At 37.1% G+C, this 16,861-nt stretch overlaps 4 protein-coding genes across 5 annotated transcripts; all 4 read left to right on the top strand.

Moving 5' to 3' along the window:
* Positions 1 to 76: 76 nt before the first annotated feature.
* LOC114517227 lies at positions 77 to 3,088 on the top strand. Its single transcript, XM_028536886.1, has 6 exons — positions 77 to 432; positions 633 to 934; positions 1,292 to 1,527; positions 1,678 to 1,728; positions 2,244 to 2,464; positions 2,547 to 3,088. Exons 2-6 carry the CDS (start codon positions 636 to 638, stop codon positions 2,793 to 2,795), a joined length of 1,056 nt encoding a protein of 351 aa, XP_028392687.1. The 5' UTR covers positions 77 to 432; positions 633 to 635; the 3' UTR covers positions 2,796 to 3,088.
* Positions 3,089 to 3,200: 112 nt separating this feature from the next.
* Positions 3,201 to 7,839, top strand: LOC114517246 (zinc finger X-chromosomal protein-like). Of its 2 annotated transcripts, none has more exons than XM_028536908.1 (6): positions 3,201 to 3,283; positions 4,844 to 5,207; positions 5,510 to 5,745; positions 6,258 to 6,326; positions 6,503 to 6,699; positions 6,911 to 7,839. In XM_028536908.1, the coding sequence occupies exons 2-6, from the start codon at positions 4,912 to 4,914 to the stop codon at positions 7,148 to 7,150; spliced, it is 1,038 nt and encodes a 345-aa protein (XP_028392709.1). In that variant the 5' UTR covers positions 3,201 to 3,283; positions 4,844 to 4,911; the 3' UTR covers positions 7,151 to 7,839. The 2 variants fall into 2 exon arrangements, with proteins under 2 accessions (XP_028392709.1, XP_028392718.1); XM_028536917.1 differs by having other exon boundaries at positions 6,933 to 7,078.
* Positions 7,840 to 9,532: 1,693 nt separating this feature from the next.
* LOC114517237 lies at positions 9,533 to 12,764 on the top strand. The gene is made up of 5 exons (XM_028536896.1): positions 9,533 to 9,810; positions 10,090 to 10,319; positions 10,851 to 10,955; positions 11,134 to 11,330; positions 11,814 to 12,764. The coding sequence occupies exons 1-5, from the start codon at positions 9,539 to 9,541 to the stop codon at positions 12,051 to 12,053; spliced, it is 1,044 nt and encodes a 347-aa protein (XP_028392697.1). The 5' UTR covers positions 9,533 to 9,538; the 3' UTR covers positions 12,054 to 12,764.
* Positions 12,765 to 12,966: 202 nt separating this feature from the next.
* On the top strand, positions 12,967 to 16,853 carry LOC114516118. Its single transcript, XM_028535503.1, has 6 exons — positions 12,967 to 13,015; positions 14,106 to 14,487; positions 14,784 to 15,019; positions 15,718 to 15,786; positions 15,914 to 16,110; positions 16,600 to 16,853. Exons 2-6 carry the CDS (start codon positions 14,174 to 14,176, stop codon positions 16,837 to 16,839), a joined length of 1,056 nt encoding a protein of 351 aa, XP_028391304.1. The 5' UTR covers positions 12,967 to 13,015; positions 14,106 to 14,173; the 3' UTR covers positions 16,840 to 16,853.
* Positions 16,854 to 16,861: the final 8 nt, after the last annotated feature.

The raw sequence follows: 16,861 nt of genomic DNA, 5'->3' as shown, positions 1-16,861 counted from the left end.
TGCGAAATAACAATAGTTTGATTTCTAAAGGTCTTCTTTTTTAATACACCCTGTATGTGGAACGTCGTTGCGACGAAGTTTAAGAACTTCGGTAAATATTTAATACCCTAGTGCCCTCCAGATAAATCAATAAAGAAGCTTTCAGCTTAAAGTCTTTGCTCTATCTTATTGTTCATGCTTATGCAGTGAAGAAAATAAGTCTAAATTGGCCTCTTCATTGTGTTAAAAGTATATGCTTAACAGCTAAATTTCATATGTGCATACGTAAGATTAGGTAATTCATTTAATTTATGTGCATATGTAGCATTAAGTAAGGGTGTAGTGCATGTGTTCGCTTTAGTTTATTTAGATCGCCAGTCTTCGTTTCTCCATTTAGCTTTCACTATTAAGGCAGGCTGTTTGGGTCGTCGTTCTCGGTGTTTTTCATGATAGGTGAGTAGTGTTTCAGTTATTTAAATAGTTCTTCAAGAAACTTGGCAATGTTTCTATATTTACTTGCATCATGCAGTTAAGCCAACCACTTTAATGCACATAGACGGAGATGTCAACTTTCACGATTTAAGTTTCTCAGGTACAGCGAAGAATATATTTCTCTGATCATCTTCTAATCAGTTGATTCTGTCTTTAAATAGGAAATGGCCTTGGAAAAATCACCAGCTCACGAGCACAAGTTGTTCTTTATGGACACAACAAGCCTTTTTGCCACTAAAGATTTGCCATTTTGGGCGTGTGATGCTTGCAAACGAACATCTAAAGAAATGAAAGTTACCCATTCCTACCGATGCATGAAGTGTGATTTTGATCTTTGTAAGGAATGTACAGAACCCATCACGTCAAGCTATCATATTCATAAACTGGTCGTCTCGAAATCGGCTTATCCAAGTGGAAAATGGATTTGTGATAACTGCATGGCTAGTTACAAAAGTCAGGGACCGTAAGTCCTAATAATATATACTCTAGCTGTTTAAGCTGTGTGACACCAACACGCCTGCATGGAACTAAGCTGGGAATATTGAAGTCTATAGACTGATTTTCCTCGCGAGCAAAGCAACAATATCTCATTTGATTAGATTATAGCTAGGTTTATAGTTTTGTCTTTCAATGCATTTATAGTTCAGACTTTTATTGTTGATTTAGTATATGCTAACGTAAACTAACGAGTTAAACCGGCTATATCAGTCATATCAGTCTTGCACGTATATAATAAAGCAACACTACATGGATTGTTCGGAGAAGTTTGTCGTATTTAATTGCTCGCCTCAATTCATATGAATATTTGTTTTGACTTTAGTTTATGCCGACATTGCGAAAGCGGGTGCAACTTTGACCTTTGCTTTGGCTGCACAAAGGATCACAAGAGTTTTGCGCATCCTCATTATTTGCTAAAAGCTAATCCGAAAATCAACTACCCCTACTCCTCTGGGTGGCAATGTGAAATGTGTCACACAGTCTACGATAATGACTCCGAAGAGAAACCTTACAATTGCAAGCAGTGTCAATTTGATCTTTGCTTAAAGTGCCTTGAAGGTTAGTATATATATTATCAACGAACAAAGGTATCTAAAAAATTGCACAACAACAGCTCTTAGCGAACTAAACAACAGACCTTTTTCATAATGACGTCAAAAGCATAAATGAATATTTTCGTGAGAACATGAAATATTTCTCTGTGTTTAGCTACGATTGAAATTCAACCGAATATTGTGAAAGTTGACAAAAGTGTTGAAGGTAAGAGATAACTTAAAATTGTAAATTTCCGCGAGGTACTGGTATAATTGTACCAAATATCTGTCACCGAAAGCTTGTGTATAATCCCCGTTACAGGGGGGGTTAGCTAGAAGAGCGTTAAATCTCGTCGGTTAGAAAGCTGGGTGGGCGGAGTTTGGGTGCCACCACTGAAATACCTACACCTCTAAACTGGAGTGTAGTCGGTGGTTTTTTAGGTCAGTCCAACGTTATCACTTGCTTTTATACTTTTCAGTATTCATTTCAACGATATTTTCATGCGGAAATGTTTTTTTTTGACAAAAAATCAACAAAGCGAGATTCTCATCATTTCTCAACTTCCCAGCTCTTTGCCGAAAAATATTTTCTTCTACGTTCATTTCGTTGCAAGTTGTAGTAAAATTGTCCCAGGCAACACTTGATATCCTCATCTTTGCGGCGAAATTGCCGTAACGATGCAGTAGTTCTCGCTGAAACCATGGAGATGACATTCGGTAATTTTTTTACGCTTGTGGCAGATGGTCACTGCTCGCATCATCACCCTGATGACACAAAACAAACGGACGGAGAACCCCTTGCTCAGGTATTTATTTCATACAACTGGAATATACAAGATAAAGTCTTGGAGCTAAAGAAACGTCTTGAATCAAGAAACATCAAATGTTGGATGGATACTGGAAATATGGTGGGAGGAGATGATTTAAAAAAGGAGATTGATAAAGGAATGCGCAGTTCCAAGGTATGAATTCAGCACTTTTTAGCCTGCAAGGTTAAATAATCTATTTTATGCTTCTCTCACCATCTTGAAATCTTCTTTTCAGATTGTAATATCTTGTGTGACAAAAGCGTACAGCCAGTCAAATGCTTGTCAGCAAGAAGTTGCTTTAGCTGATGTCTTGAAAAAACCAATTCTTCCAGTTTTATTTGAGTCAGTGACGTGGCCTCCGGAAGGACCAATGGCAATGCCATTTGCACCGTTAATTTACGTCAGCCTTGAAAGTGGTATGACGAATGAAAACTTGGATAAAGTCGTTAAAACAATCAAGTCAAGAACTGGAATGAAAGGATAGAGATATATAATATTACCAATTAAATAAAATAAAAAAAAATTAAATAGCTAGTATTTCGGAAATTATTATGTTAGAATACAGATATGTTGTGTGTCGTATAGGCATAACCACGCACGGAGAATATATTTGATTGTGTGAAATTATGCAAAGACTGATATAGAGAAACAAACTGATTATGATACCTTATTTTTCTAAGTATATTAAAGGTGTAAACAACGTCTTATAGTTGAACTTGGTGATTAAACCAGGTGAAACCAGCTATAAAATACAGATCTAATAAAAATTATTATTGCTCCGAGAAGGCTCTGAATCTCCTTTCTTCTGATCAGAACACCTGTGTTCTAGGAGCTCATGCACAATAAGTGAGTATTTAGGTCACTAGGTAACAACAATGACGCTTTATATATTTCTAAATAATTTATGAGCATTTTAATCGCTTGCCATATCGAATCTTTTACAACCCCTAGTTCAAAGTACGGGCATATAAGGTAAGATTTATTAAACTTTTATAGCTTATTCGTGTATAATTATAATGATATATATATTCATTTTGATTACAAGTATCAAATACGAACAAAATTAATTGTTCATTCATAAGAAACCGGTGCCCGTGGCATGCTTTGCTTTGCTTTGTGATGATATACAGCTGTCAGTTTAATGAATATTCTTCCCTGAATCGATAGTAAATCATAAAACTAACACAAAGTAATATATATTTACAGATAATGTCTGTAAAAAAGTGTTAAATATTTTGTTACCAGGCAGTGGCGTAGCCAGCCTGACGATTTAGTCATGCTATTATGTAAATTTTATGTTACAATATAACCAAGCCAAGGAGCAGCGTGGCAGCGTCTTCAAACAACTTAGCATCAAATGTGGCCTTATAACAACTGCCTAAATAGACAAAAACACTTCTCCACGTTTCGACCTGAGGGCCTTCGTCAGGAGAGTTACTAACTCTCCTGACGAGGGCCCTCAGGTCGAAGCGTCGAGAAGTGTTTTTGTCTATTTAGGCAGTTGTTATACCACATTTGATACTAAATTTTATGTTATTATCATTACTCATTTCTTTAGAAATTCATTGTTTTTTCAGTCAATGAACACCAAATAATTAGCATAGCATGACTAAATTGTCAGGCTGGCTACGCCACTGTTACCAGGAACTCTCGTTTACCGTTTATTAGCATAGGAAAAATAACTGTTCTTGATGCAGCCAATGCAGGTGTTTTACATAATGCAATAGCATGAAATACAAGTAATTCCACGAGTGAACTGCGTGTCTCGTGTTAGCTATTTTATAGCAGTAAGGTGGTGTCAACTAAAGACGCCATTATGTAAGGTTCTTTCAATGAGCCTGGATTAGCTACGCTGTTTATTGTCTATAGTATACAGGGTGTATAGAACAAACTGCAACCACACTTAATATTCAGGGGCCGGTTGTATGAAAGCCGGATAGTTTTTTCAATCGCTTCAAAATCGCCCGTTGTTTGCTATAACTTTGATTAAATCTTAGTATTCCTAAATCGAGTATCCTCTTTAATAATTGCTGGTTCCAAAAATAAAATTTTATCGCTTTTCGAGCATTTTTAGAACGGTTGAAAAAATCATTATCCGGTGGATAGCGCTATCCGGCTTTCATACAACCGGCCCCAGGAATGTTCTCATCTGATTCAATAACCAAAGATCGTAGGCCCCTATTGCTATGGGAATTATTAGGTTTTCGGGGGGTTTTGTACACCCTGCATGTATACGTGCATGCATGCATGGAATTCGGACAATTGAAGTCGCGAAAATATTTTCTTGCCTCATGCACGAAGTTTATTAAGCCACGTTTGCACTTGACCGCCGCATCGATGTCTTTTAGATTCTGCATTCTATGCGTTTTAAAGCTACTGCATTAACGGTCGGATTACAGAAAATTCCGAAGTTATTCCGAGCTCAAAATCAAATTCAATTTAGCGTTGATGCCACTAATATGACCCAAATGAAACCGCACGAACCGCATAGCATATCCATTATCCAAACAAACTGAATGGTTTTGAATTTAGATCTTACTCCGTAAACCTCAGGCTCAGTATTGTATATCGCACATTCTGTGGTATATTTTGAGGTAAAAATGAATTCCATCATGACAAAGGCTCACAAACACAAGTTAACGTACAAGAACACAGTGAAAGAAGGAGCTAAAAATGGTTTTACCTCGTGGACATGTGATGCTTGTGGCAGGGGTTCCAAAGAGTTACAGCAGACACATTCTTACAAATGTGAAAAATGTGATTTTGATTTGTGTAAAGAATGTCCTCAGCCAATCAAGACAAAGAAACATGCCCACAGTTTGGCTGTAACTATTTTAAAAGGTTCTTGGACTTGCGACAATTGTGGAACTAATTCTTCAAGACCCGGAGGAGGACGGTAAGCTTTAATCAAATCTATTCATATAAAATGAGCTATGTAATTATTAAATAATTTGCCATTTGCTAATATATAAAAGGGGGTGGTACTTGTGTCGTGGACGCTGTAATGGTGTCTGTAAAACTGGTTAGCCATTAGAAATTGTCCTTTTATCCAACCTTGTCCTCGGCAAAGGCCCAAGAACAATATTTCGCTTTTGGTCCACTTGACAGTTTATGCTCAGCAAGGTCTATACTAGAAGGGAGGGGGGGGGGTTGACCTTGTCAAATGAAAATAAACTGAACGAGAGTTTTTTCATTTAGTCTACCTTGGCATTGCGAGGAAGGATGCGATTTTGATTTGTGCTTTGGCTGTACACGAAGTCATAAAAGCGCAGCACACCGTCATCTTTTGTTAAAAAGCAATCCGAAGAAAACTTATCCAAACCTGGACGGTTGGGGTTGTGATATATGCGGGGAAGGCTATCACCATGAAGACAATGAGAAACCGTATGAATGCAAAAAATGTGAATATGATTTGTGCGAGAAGTGTATGAAAGGTAACATGAGACCATCAAACCAGGTTTATATAACAGAAAGACTTCAATGGTTAGGTTCAGGCGTACGGCCAGGCTGTATTTGAACACAGGAGCCCCGTTTACACTACAGTCAATTTATTGGCACGGCGGGGCCCGATTTTAAAATTGTTAAGGCTGCCAAAACAAAGGTCGGGCACGGATGAAATGGGCACGCGTACTCATTTAGCCATGTCGTGCCAATAAAATGCGTGTAGTGTAAACGGGCCTAATTCTCACATAATTGTGGAGAGAAGAGAAAAATGTAGAAATGCGAACGTCTTTAGAGAAGGTGCGAGGTATAAATTCGTTTATCCTCTTACCCATCATGTTTCATAGCAATTGAAGGCATAACGAGCTGGCTATTATATATATTCTCTAATGATACTTCATGCAGTAGGGGCTGAATGATGGATCTGAAAAACACACTTTAAGCATGCATAGGGGGCAGAAAATGCAAGACACCCGAATAACTTACTTCATTATCATTATCATAGAAACTGAAGTTTTAGAAACTGTTGAAAACGTACAAACGAAGATGGAGAAGAGCCTTGCAATTACGGACAGTAAGTTTTTAATCTCCAATAATTAACGATAATACTGAAACCTGCATTCGCGTGCATTCTAAATAAGTGACTCAAAAATTAATCACGTCTTGCGAAAAACTAACACAAAGTTTGTAAGGGAATGGTTTCACCATTCTGTAAGAGATCATTGTAGAAAACTCTACTGGTGTGTATAGGTGGTGCTTCTCCAAATACCAAGGGTGGACAAGTGCCAATGGTGTTTATTTCCTACCAATGGGACATACAAGATAAAATTTTGAAATTGAAGAAGACACTTGAATCAAAGAATATAACATGTTGGATGGATACTAACAAGATGATGGGGGGAGATGATCTGAAGAAAGAAATCGATCGAGGAATAAGAGGATGCAAGGTGAGCACTTTGATCTACAATTGTCATACAGAAACACAGATTTACGTTCAAAGCTACCTTATTTATTCTACATAACACGATTATTGGCTGAGAATTTATTGGCTAATTGTTTGTTGTTGTTTTGCTCATAACATCTTCAGAGCAATTCAACATATCAACAAAGATCGTATTATCTAACTAACAAGTTCCTTTCCTAATCCTACATTTTTAGATTGTGGTATCTTGTGTGACAGAAGCGTACAGTCAGTCACATGCTTGTCAACAAGAAGTTGCTTTGGCTGATGTCTTGAAAAAACCAATTCTTCCAGTTTTATTTGAGTCAGTGACGTGGCCTCCAGAAGGACCAATGGCAATGCCATTTGCACCGTTAATTTACATCAACTGCGAAAAGGGTCTCACAAGTGAAAATCTGGATACAATCATCAAGACAATAAAGTCGAAAACAGGATGAACTTTTCTTGATATCCATTTTCATTTAATCAATTACAGGATTGTACCTTGTTAGTTATTACTTATTCTACCTAGTTATTCACTTAATTTGTTACATAAAATTAACTGTGAGATTGTTTCTAACGTCAAGGCTCGTAATGAGATATACATGCATGATGCTTATCAAGAGAAAAATCACCATGCAAACACGGGGACAGGAATATAAAACCTAAAGGCGCTGTTACACTACTCAATTTTTCTTGCAACTTGCAATAGAATTCTACTCCTGAGGCATCTAAAGTTTTCAAATACGAACATTTCTTACGATCTGCTAACGCGCAAAGAACATTCCGAACACTCTTTGCTAATTAAGATCCCTCAAAATTTTAATTGCATGGCAAGTCGCAAGGAAAATTGCATAGTGTAAAAGCGCCTTAATGCAACTTGGAGATGCCGGCACGGCGTCAACTTCATCGTCTGATTGTGAACCAGCACACGTCGAGTGCTTGTGGGTGGAATTTTGAACTGATAACTGCAATTAAAGCACTACGCGCATACGAAAAATTATCGTCACTTCACTTCACACAGCTTTTCATCAAAACGGGCGTCATCCAAAATAAAAATAGAAAAACAACGTCTTATAGTTAAACTTGGTGATTAAACCAGGTAAAACCAGCTATAAAGTATAGATCTAATAAAAATTGTCATTGCTCCGAGAAGGCTCTAAATCTCCTTTCTTCTGATCAGAACACCTGTGTTCTAGGAGCTCATGCACAATAAGTGAGTATATTTAGGTCACTAGGTAACAACAATAACGCTTTATATATTTTTAGATAATTTATGAGCATTTTAACTCGATCGTTTCACTCACTGCGGGTGACACTCGACTTCCTACACGGAAGAGAAAATTTGCTGGTAAGACTTGTAAATTTATCACCCGTACGACTTCCTATACACCTAAGACAAAACCTCTAGTAAAACGTATAAATTTATGGTGCCAAGCGCTTGCCCAACTGGCATTCCTGGAGTCTGGAGATGAAATTTGAACTGATTCTTCGTTGTTAACAGCATTATTTTGTCCCAAAGACGATGCCGCAGTTTGACTGCTGGACGCTGAAGCTCTATTGAGACTAAAATTCCACTTACTGCGGCATTTGAAAAATCTCGATTACTGTCTGCCATGTTTACATGAACGCAATTTTTCGGCACTTAACGTAGAGGATTCTCCAAAATCGCACTTGCAGGACTCTTAACTTCAAATTTTTTTAGTCTGCCACACACCTTCTGCGTTCCCACTGCGCCATCCAAAAGTTAGAACCTAAACACTCGCATTTCATTCTAAGTTGAAAAGTACTATAATTTTTTATATGTTATGGTAAAACGATATGGTTACACGTTTTGTGCTATACAAATGTAGTCAATGTACATCACTAACATCTCGTTTTGCTACTAACAGAAATGAAACTTGTGCACGTGGTTGGTTCATTCCCAAAAAAAATCACTTGGGGTTTCTAGGACGCCAAAAATTTGCTTAGAACGAGATTGCACCGTAGCAAGCCACGCCACACTGTTAATTATGATCGTAAGCGTAATGTGGTGCTGACTTCACATTGTTTTTCTCAGCCAAATCCACTAAGGCCAAGTGTCTTACAGGTCATTTGCGGAGAAACTACTGCTGTTTTGACATTCCATGCAGGAAGTCGTACGGGTGATAAATTTACAAGTCTTACCAGCAAATGTTCTCTTCCGTGTATATAGGAAGTCCGACGGACAAAAAATTTAGTCTTACAAAGTCTTACTGGCGGTTTTTTGGTCCTACGCGAAGGAAGTCGTAGGTAAGGATTTAAAAGTTTTATATGCGACTTATTTATGAATGGTGCCATGAATATATGTGTGATGTTTTTAACGCGTGCATTCTAGTCGCACGAGAACGTTGACGAAGTATACTCGCGACGTTTTACTTAAATGAATTGGAAGTATTTTGTCCATTATGGCGTTTAATATAAGGCGGAATAAATTTACACACGATGTGTGATGTTTTAGATACATGCATTTTAGTCACACGAGAACGATAGCGAAAAATACGCGCGAAATAAGTTTTATTTAAATGAACTTGAAGTATTTTTGTCCACTATGGCGTTCCATAACATAACTTTCGATTCTACATTGTATGCGTTTTAAAGCTACTGCATTACAGAACATTCCGAAGTTATTCCGAGCTCAAAATTAAATTCAATTTAGCGTTGATGTCACTAATATGACCCAAATGAAACCGCACAAACCGCATAGCATATCCATTATCCAAACAAACTGAATGGTTTTAAATTTAGATCTTACTCCGTAAATCTCAGGCTCAGTATTGTATATCGCACATTCTGTGGTATATTTTGAGGTAAATATGAATTCCATCATGGCAAAGGCGCACAAACACAAGTTAACGTACAAGAACACAGGGGAAGAAGACATGTGGATGTGGACATGTGACGCTTGTGGCAGGGACTCCGAAGAGTTACAGCAGACACATTCTTACGAATGTGAAAAATGTGATTTTTATTTATGTGAAGAATGTGCTCAGCCAATCAAGACAAACAAACATGCCCACAGTTTGGCTGTAACTATTTTAAAAGGTTCTTGGATTTGCGACAATTGTGAAACTTATTCTTCAAGACCCGGAAGCGGACTGTAAGCTATAATCAAATCTATTCATACAAAATGAGCTATGTAATCATGAAATAATTTGCCAGGTGCTAATATATAAAAGGGGGTGGTACTTGTGTCGTGGACGCTGTACTGGTGTCTGTAAAACTGGTTAGCCATTAGAAATTGTCCTTTTGTCCAACCTTGTCCTCGGCAAAGGCCCTGGGAACGATCGGTATTTCCGATCGGAACAATATTTCGCTTTTGGTCCACTTGACAGTTTATGCCAAATGAAATAAACTGAACGAGAGTTTTTTCATTTAGTCTACCTTGGCATTGCGAGGAAGGATGCAATTTTGATTTGTGTTTTGGCTGTACACGAAGTCATAAAAGCGAAGCACACCGTCATCTTTTGTTAAAAAGCAATCCCAAGGATACTTATCGAACCGGCTGGCGTTGTAATATATGCAGGGAAAGCCATCCAAATGAAGATAATGAGAAACCGTATCAATGCAAAAAATGTGAATATGATTTGTGCGAGGAGTGTATGAAAGGTAACATGAAACCATCAAACCAGGTTTATATAACAGAAAGACTTCAATGGTTAGGTTCAGGCGTACGGCCAGGCTGTATTTGAACACAGAGCCCCTAAAGCCCCGTTTACACTACAGTCAATTTATTGGCACGGCAGGGCCCGATTTTATAATTGTTAAGCTTACCAAAACAAAGGTCGGGCACGGATGAAATGGGCACGCGTACTCATTTAGCCGTGTCGTGTCAATAAAATGCGTGTAGTGTAAACGGGCCTAATTCTCACATAATTGTGGAGAGAAGAGCAAAACGTAGAAATGCGAATGTCTTTAGAGAAGGTGGGAGGTATAAATTCGTTTATCCTCTTACCCATCATGCTTCATAGCAATTGAAGGCATAACGAGCTGGCTATTATATATATTCTCTAATGATACTTCATGCAGTAGAGGCTGAATGATGGATCTGAAAAACACACTTTAAGCATGCATAGGGGGCAGATAGGGGGCAGAAAATGCAAGACACCCGCATAACTAACTTTATTATCATTATCATAGAAACTGAAGTTCTAGAAACTGTTGAAGCTCTAGAAACTGTTGAAGTTCTGGAAACTGTTGAAAACGTACAAACGAAGATGGAGAAGAGCCTTGCGATTACGGACGGTAAGTTTTTAATCTCCAACAACGATAATACTGAAACCTGCATTCGCGTGCATTCTAAATAAGCGACTCAAAAATTAATAATTTTTGTCGTCTTGCGAAAAACTAACACAAATTTTGAAGGGAATGGATTCACCATTCTGTAAGAGAACATTGTAGAAATCTCTACTGATGTGTATAGGTGGTGCTTCTCCAAATACCAAGGGTGGACAAGTGCCAATGGTGTTTATTTCCTACCAATGGAACATACAAGATGAAATTTTGAAATTGAAGAAGAAACTTGAGTCAAAGAATATAACATGTTGGATGGATACTGACACGATGATGGGGGGAGATGATCTGAAGAAAGAAATCGATCGAGGTATAAGAGGATGCAAGGTGAGCACTTTGACCCACAATTGTCATACAGAAACACAAATTTACGTTGAAAGCTACCTTATTTATTCTGCATAACACGATTATTGGCTGAGAATTTATTGGCTAATTGTTTGTTGTTGTTTTGCTCCCAACATCTTCAGAGTAATTCAACGTATCAACAAAGATCGTATTATCTAACTAACAAGTTCCTTTCCTAACCCGTAACAATGTTCAAATAAAAGTGAGGATTTGAATAAGAGTATACAGGATTAAAACAACTTTTCAGAAACTAATTAGTACTGAGATATAATGGCTATAAAAGCTGATGAATGACACGCCTACTTAGAGTCGAAGTTTGTACGAACACTTTTTAAACACAGTTATACTCCATGCAAAACAAAGCTTCCTCTAGAGAAAATGATGTAATTTTCAATTCATGAGGGTAACATGTAGTAGTTGATCAAATTGGACTTGCAGAATATAAAACTAATCCTACATTTTTAGATAGTGGTGTCTTGTGTGACAGAAGCGTACAGTAAGTCAGATGCTTGTCAACAAGAAGTTGCTTTGGCTGGTGTTTTGAAAAAACCAATTCTTCCAGTTTTATTTGAATCAGTGTCGTGGCCTCCAGAAGGGCCAATGGCAATGCCATTTGCACCGTTAATTTACATCGACTGCGTAAAGGGTCTCACAAGTGAAAATCTGGATAGAATCATCAAGACAATAAAGTCCAAAAAAGGATGAACTTTTCTTCATATCCATTTTCATTTAATCAATTACAGGATTGTACCTTGTTAGTTGTTCCTTATTCTACCTAGTTATTCACTTAATTTGTTATATAAAATTAATTGTGAGATTGTTTCTAACGTCAAGGCTCGTAATGAGAAATACATGCATGATGCTTATCAAGAGAAAAATCACCATGCAAACACGGAGACAGGAATATAAAACCTAATGCAAATTGGAGATGCCGGCACGGCGTCACCTTGATCGTCTGATTGTGAACGAGCACACGAGTGCTTGTGGGTGGAATTTTGAAGTGATAACTGCAATTAAAACACTACGCGCCTCTTGAAAAATTATCGTCACTTCACTTTACACAGCTTTTCATCAAAACGGGCGTCATCCAAAATAAAACTAGAATTGAAAGAAAATTCAGATAAATGCAATGAAAGGATAGAGATATAATATTACCTATTAAATAAAATACAAAAAAATTAAATAGCGCTAGCTAGTAATATTTCGGGAATTATTGTATTAGAATACAAATATGTTGTGTGTCGTATAGGTATAACCACGCACGGAGAATATATTTGATCGTGTGAGATTATGCAAAGACTGATATAGAGGAACAGACTGATTATGATACCTTATTATATTAGAGGTGTATTAGTAGAAGTATATTAAAGGTGTAAACAACGTCTTAGTGTTAAACTTGGTGATTAAACCAGGTGAAACCAGCTATATAAAATATAGATCTATTAAATGAAAATTATCATTGCTCCGAGAAGGCTCTGAATCTCCTTTGTTCTGATCAGAACACCTGTGTTCTAGGAGCTCATGCACAATAAGTGCATGAGTATATTTAGGTCACTAGGTAACAACAATAACGCTTTATATATTTTTAAATAATTTATGAGCATTTTAACTCGTTTGCCATATATCGAATATTTTACAACCCCTAGTTTAAAGTACGAACATATAAGGTAAGATTTATCAAACTTTTATAGCTTATGCATTTTACTATGAACAATTGTGATAAAAATGTACTTGGAATTATCTCAAGATAAAATGATAAAATATTTATTGAAGGTTTAAATATTTTATCATTGTATATCGAGATGATTCCAAGTACATTTTTATCACAATTGTTCATAGTAGAATGCATAACAAAACCGCTTCTTATTCGTTTATAGCTTATCCTTGTATAATTATAATGATATATAATTATTCATTTTATTACAAATATCAAACACGAACAAAATTAATTGTTCATGAACAACAAACCGGTGCCGGCTGTGCATTGTGTTATATATGGGCAAGTCAGCTGTCAGTTTAATGATTATTCTTCCCTGAATCGAGAGTAAATTATAAAACTAACACAAAGTAATATATATTTACAGATAACGTCAGTAAAAAAGATTTAAATATTTTGTTCAAGGAAAGTGCTTTCCGTTTTTTGGAATAGGAAAAATAACTGTTCTTGATGCAGCCAATGCAGGTGTTTTACATAAATGCAATAGCATGAAATACAAATAATCCCACGAGTGAACTGCGTGTCTCGTGTTGGCCATTTTATCGCAGTAAGGTGGTGTCAACTAAAGATGCCATTATGTAAGGTTCTTTCAATGAGCCTAGATTAACTATGCTGTTTATTGTCTATAGTATACAGGGTGTATAAAAAAAAACTGCAACCACACTTAATATTCATATATGTTCGCATCTGATTTTTTAATAATGGAATTATTAGGTTTGCAGGCCGGGGTTTTTTGTGCACTCTGCATGGTATACGTGCATGCATGGAATTCGGACAATTAAAATCACAAAAATATTTTCTTGCCTCATGCACGCGAAGTTTATTAAGCCACGTTTGCACTTGACCGCCGCATCGATGTCTTTCAGATTCTGCATTCTATGCGTTTTAAAGCTACTGCATTACAGAAAATTCTGAAGTTATTCCGAGCTCAAAATTAAATTCAATTTAGCGTTGATGTTACTATAATATGACCCAAATGAAACCGCACAAACCGCATAGCATATCCATTATCCAAACAAACTGAATGGTTTTAAATTTAGATTTTACTCCGTAAATCTCAGGCTCAGTATTGTATATCGCACATTCTGTGGCATATTTTGAAGTAAAAATGAATTCCATCAAGACAAATGCTCACAAACACAAGTTAACGTACAAGAACAGAGTGAAAGAAGGAGCTAAAAATGGTTTTACCTCGTGGACATGTGGCGCTTGTGGCAGGGGTTCAAAAGAGTTACAGCAGACACATTCTTACAAATGTGAAAAATGTGATTTTGATTTGTGTAAAGAATGTGCTCAGCCAATCAAGACAAACAAACATGCCCACAGTTTGGCTGTAACGATTCCCGCTAAGAAAATGTTCTCGAAAGGTTCTTGGACTTGCGACAATTGTGGAACTAAATCTTCAAGACCCGGAGGCGGACTGTAAGCTTTAATCAAATCTATTCATATAAAATGAGCTATGTAATCATTAAATAATTTGCCAGTTGCTAATATATAAAAGGGGGTGGTACTTGTGTCGTGGACGCTGTACTGATGTCTGTAAAACTGGTTAGCCATTAGAAATTGTCCTTTTGTCCAACCTTGTCCTCGGCAAAGGCCCAAGAACAATATTTCGATTTTGGTCCACTTGACAGTTTGTGCTCAGCAAGGTCTATGCTAGAAGGGAGGGGGGGACCTTGCCAAATGAAAATAAACTGAACGACAGTTTATTCATTTAGTCTACCTTGGCGTTGCGAGGAAGGATGCGATTTTGATTTGTGCTTTGGCTGTACACGAAGTCATAAAAGCGCAGCACACCGTCATCTTTTGTTAAAAAGCAATCCCAAGGATACTTATCCAAACCTGCAGGGTTGGCTTTGTGATATATGCGGGGTAGGCTATCTACATGAAGAAAATGAGAAACCGTATGAATGCAAAAAATGTGAATATGATTTGTGCGAGAAGTGTATGAAAGGTAACATGAAACCATCAAACCAGGTTTATATAACAGAAAGACTTCAATGGTTAGGTTCAGGCGTACGGCCAGGCTGTATTTGAACACAGGAGCCCCTAAAGCTTCGTTTACACTACAGTCAATTTATTGGCACGGCAGGGCCCGATATCATAATTGTTAAGCCTACCAAAACACTGTACTGTGTGAAAGGACTGCTGTAATTGGCGTGAGCTGTAGCAATACCCTGCCTCGATTATTGTGAATATTCATGCATTTGTATTAATTTTGTGCTGTTCGTGTTTGTAATATTGTATGTTGTATTCAAGTGGCAAAGCATAATAAATAAATAAATAAAACAAAGGTCGGGCACGGATGAAATGGGCACGCGTACTCATTTAGCCGTGTCGTGCCAATAAAATGCTGTAGTGTAAACGGGGCCTAATTCTCACATAATTGTGGAGAGAAGAGCAAAAATGTAGAAATGCGAACGTATTTAGAGAAGGTGCGAGGTATAAATTCGTTTATCCTCTTACCCATCATGCTTCATAGCAATAGAAGGCATAACGAGCTGGCTATTATATATATTCTCTAATGATACTTCATGCAGTAGGGGCTGAATGATGGATCTGAAAAACACACTTTAAATTGAACACATGCATAGGAGGCAGATAGGGGGCCGAAAATGCAAGAAATAACAAACTTCATTATCATTATCATAGAAAATGAAGTTCTAGAAACTGTTGAAAACGTACAAACGAAGATGGAGAAGAGCTCTGAGATTACGGACGGTAAGTTTTTAATCTCCAACAACGATAATACTAAAACCTGCTTGCGAAAAACTAACACAAATTTTGAAGGGAATGGATTCACCATTCTGTAAGAGAACATTGTAGAAATCTCTACTGGTGTGTATAGGTGATGCTTCTCCAAATACCAAGGGTGGACAAGTGCCAATGGTGTTTATTTCCTACCAATGGGACATACAAGATAAAATTTTGAAATTGAAGAAGACACTTGAATCAAAGAATATAATATGTTGGATGGATACCAACAAGATGATGGGGGGAGATGATCTGAAGAAAGAAATCGATCGTGGAATAAGAGGATGCAAGGTGAGCACTTTGACCTACAATTGTTATACCGAGACACAGATTTACGTTCAAAGCTATCTTATTTATTCTACATAACACGATTATTGGCTGAGAATTTATTGGCTAATTGTTTGTTGTTGTTTTGCTCCCAACATCTTCAGAGTAATTCAAGTTACTCAACGTATCAAGAAAGATCGTATTATCTAACTGACAATTTCCTCTCCTAACCCGTAACAGTATTCAAATAAAAGTTAGGATTTGAATAAGAGTATACAGGATTAAAACAACTTTTCAGAGACTAATTTAGTAGTGAGATTGGATATATAAGCTGATGAATGACACGCCTACTTAGAGTCGAAGTTTGTACGAACACTTTTTAAGCACAGTTATACTCCATGCATAACAAAGCTTGCTCAAGGGAAAATGATGTAATTTTCAATTCATGAGGGTAACATGTAGTAGTTGATCAAATTGGACTTGCAGAATATAAAACTAATCCTACATTTTTAGATAGTGGTGTCTTGTGTGACAGAAGCGTACAGTCAGTCACATGCTTGTCAGCAAGAAGTTGCTTTGGCTGATGTCTTGAAAAAACCAATTCTTCCAGTTTTATTTGAGTCAGTGACGTGGCCTCCAGAAGGGCCAATGGCAATGCCATTTGCACCGTTAATTTACATCAACTGCGAAATGGGTCTCACAAGTGAAAATCTGGATACAATCATCAAGACAATAAAGTCGGAAACAGGATGAACTTTTCTTGATATCCATTTTC

Source organism: Dendronephthya gigantea, unplaced genomic scaffold, assembly GCF_004324835.1.
Source record: "Dendronephthya gigantea isolate DGI-Jeju-01 unplaced genomic scaffold, DenGig_1.0 000000F, whole genome shotgun sequence".
NCBI classification, from domain to species: Eukaryota; Metazoa; Cnidaria; class Anthozoa; order Malacalcyonacea; family Nephtheidae; genus Dendronephthya; species Dendronephthya gigantea.
Note: the sequence above shows the minus strand (reverse complement) of the source record. Positions and strands in the feature narration are given on the sequence as shown.

Coding starts and splice junctions, on each gene's coding strand:
- LOC114517227 (XM_028536886.1), top strand. CDS start 636: ATGGCCTTGGAAAAATCACCAGCTCACGAGCACAAGTTGTTCTTTATG. Junction 935..1,291: donor AGTTACAAAAGTCAGGGACC/GTAAGTCCTAAT, acceptor TTTTGACTTTAG/TTTATGCCGACATTGCGAAA. Junction 1,729..2,243: donor AGTTGACAAAAGTGTTGAAG/GTAAGAGATAAC, acceptor CGCTTGTGGCAG/ATGGTCACTGCTCGCATCAT.
- LOC114517246 (XM_028536908.1), top strand. CDS start 4,912: ATGAATTCCATCATGACAAAGGCTCACAAACACAAGTTAACGTACAAG. Junction 5,208..5,509: donor TCAAGACCCGGAGGAGGACG/GTAAGCTTTAAT, acceptor TTTTTCATTTAG/TCTACCTTGGCATTGCGAGG. Junction 6,700..6,910: donor GAGGAATAAGAGGATGCAAG/GTGAGCACTTTG, acceptor CTACATTTTTAG/ATTGTGGTATCTTGTGTGAC.
- LOC114517237 (XM_028536896.1), top strand. CDS start 9,539: ATGGCAAAGGCGCACAAACACAAGTTAACGTACAAGAACACAGGGGAA. Junction 10,320..10,850: donor GTGCGAGGAGTGTATGAAAG/GTAACATGAAAC, acceptor TCATTATCATAG/AAACTGAAGTTCTAGAAACT. Junction 10,956..11,133: donor GAGCCTTGCGATTACGGACG/GTAAGTTTTTAA, acceptor TGATGTGTATAG/GTGGTGCTTCTCCAAATACC.
- LOC114516118 (XM_028535503.1), top strand. CDS start 14,174: ATGAATTCCATCAAGACAAATGCTCACAAACACAAGTTAACGTACAAG. Junction 15,020..15,717: donor GTGCGAGAAGTGTATGAAAG/GTAACATGAAAC, acceptor TCATTATCATAG/AAAATGAAGTTCTAGAAACT. Junction 15,787..15,913: donor GAGCTCTGAGATTACGGACG/GTAAGTTTTTAA, acceptor TGGTGTGTATAG/GTGATGCTTCTCCAAATACC.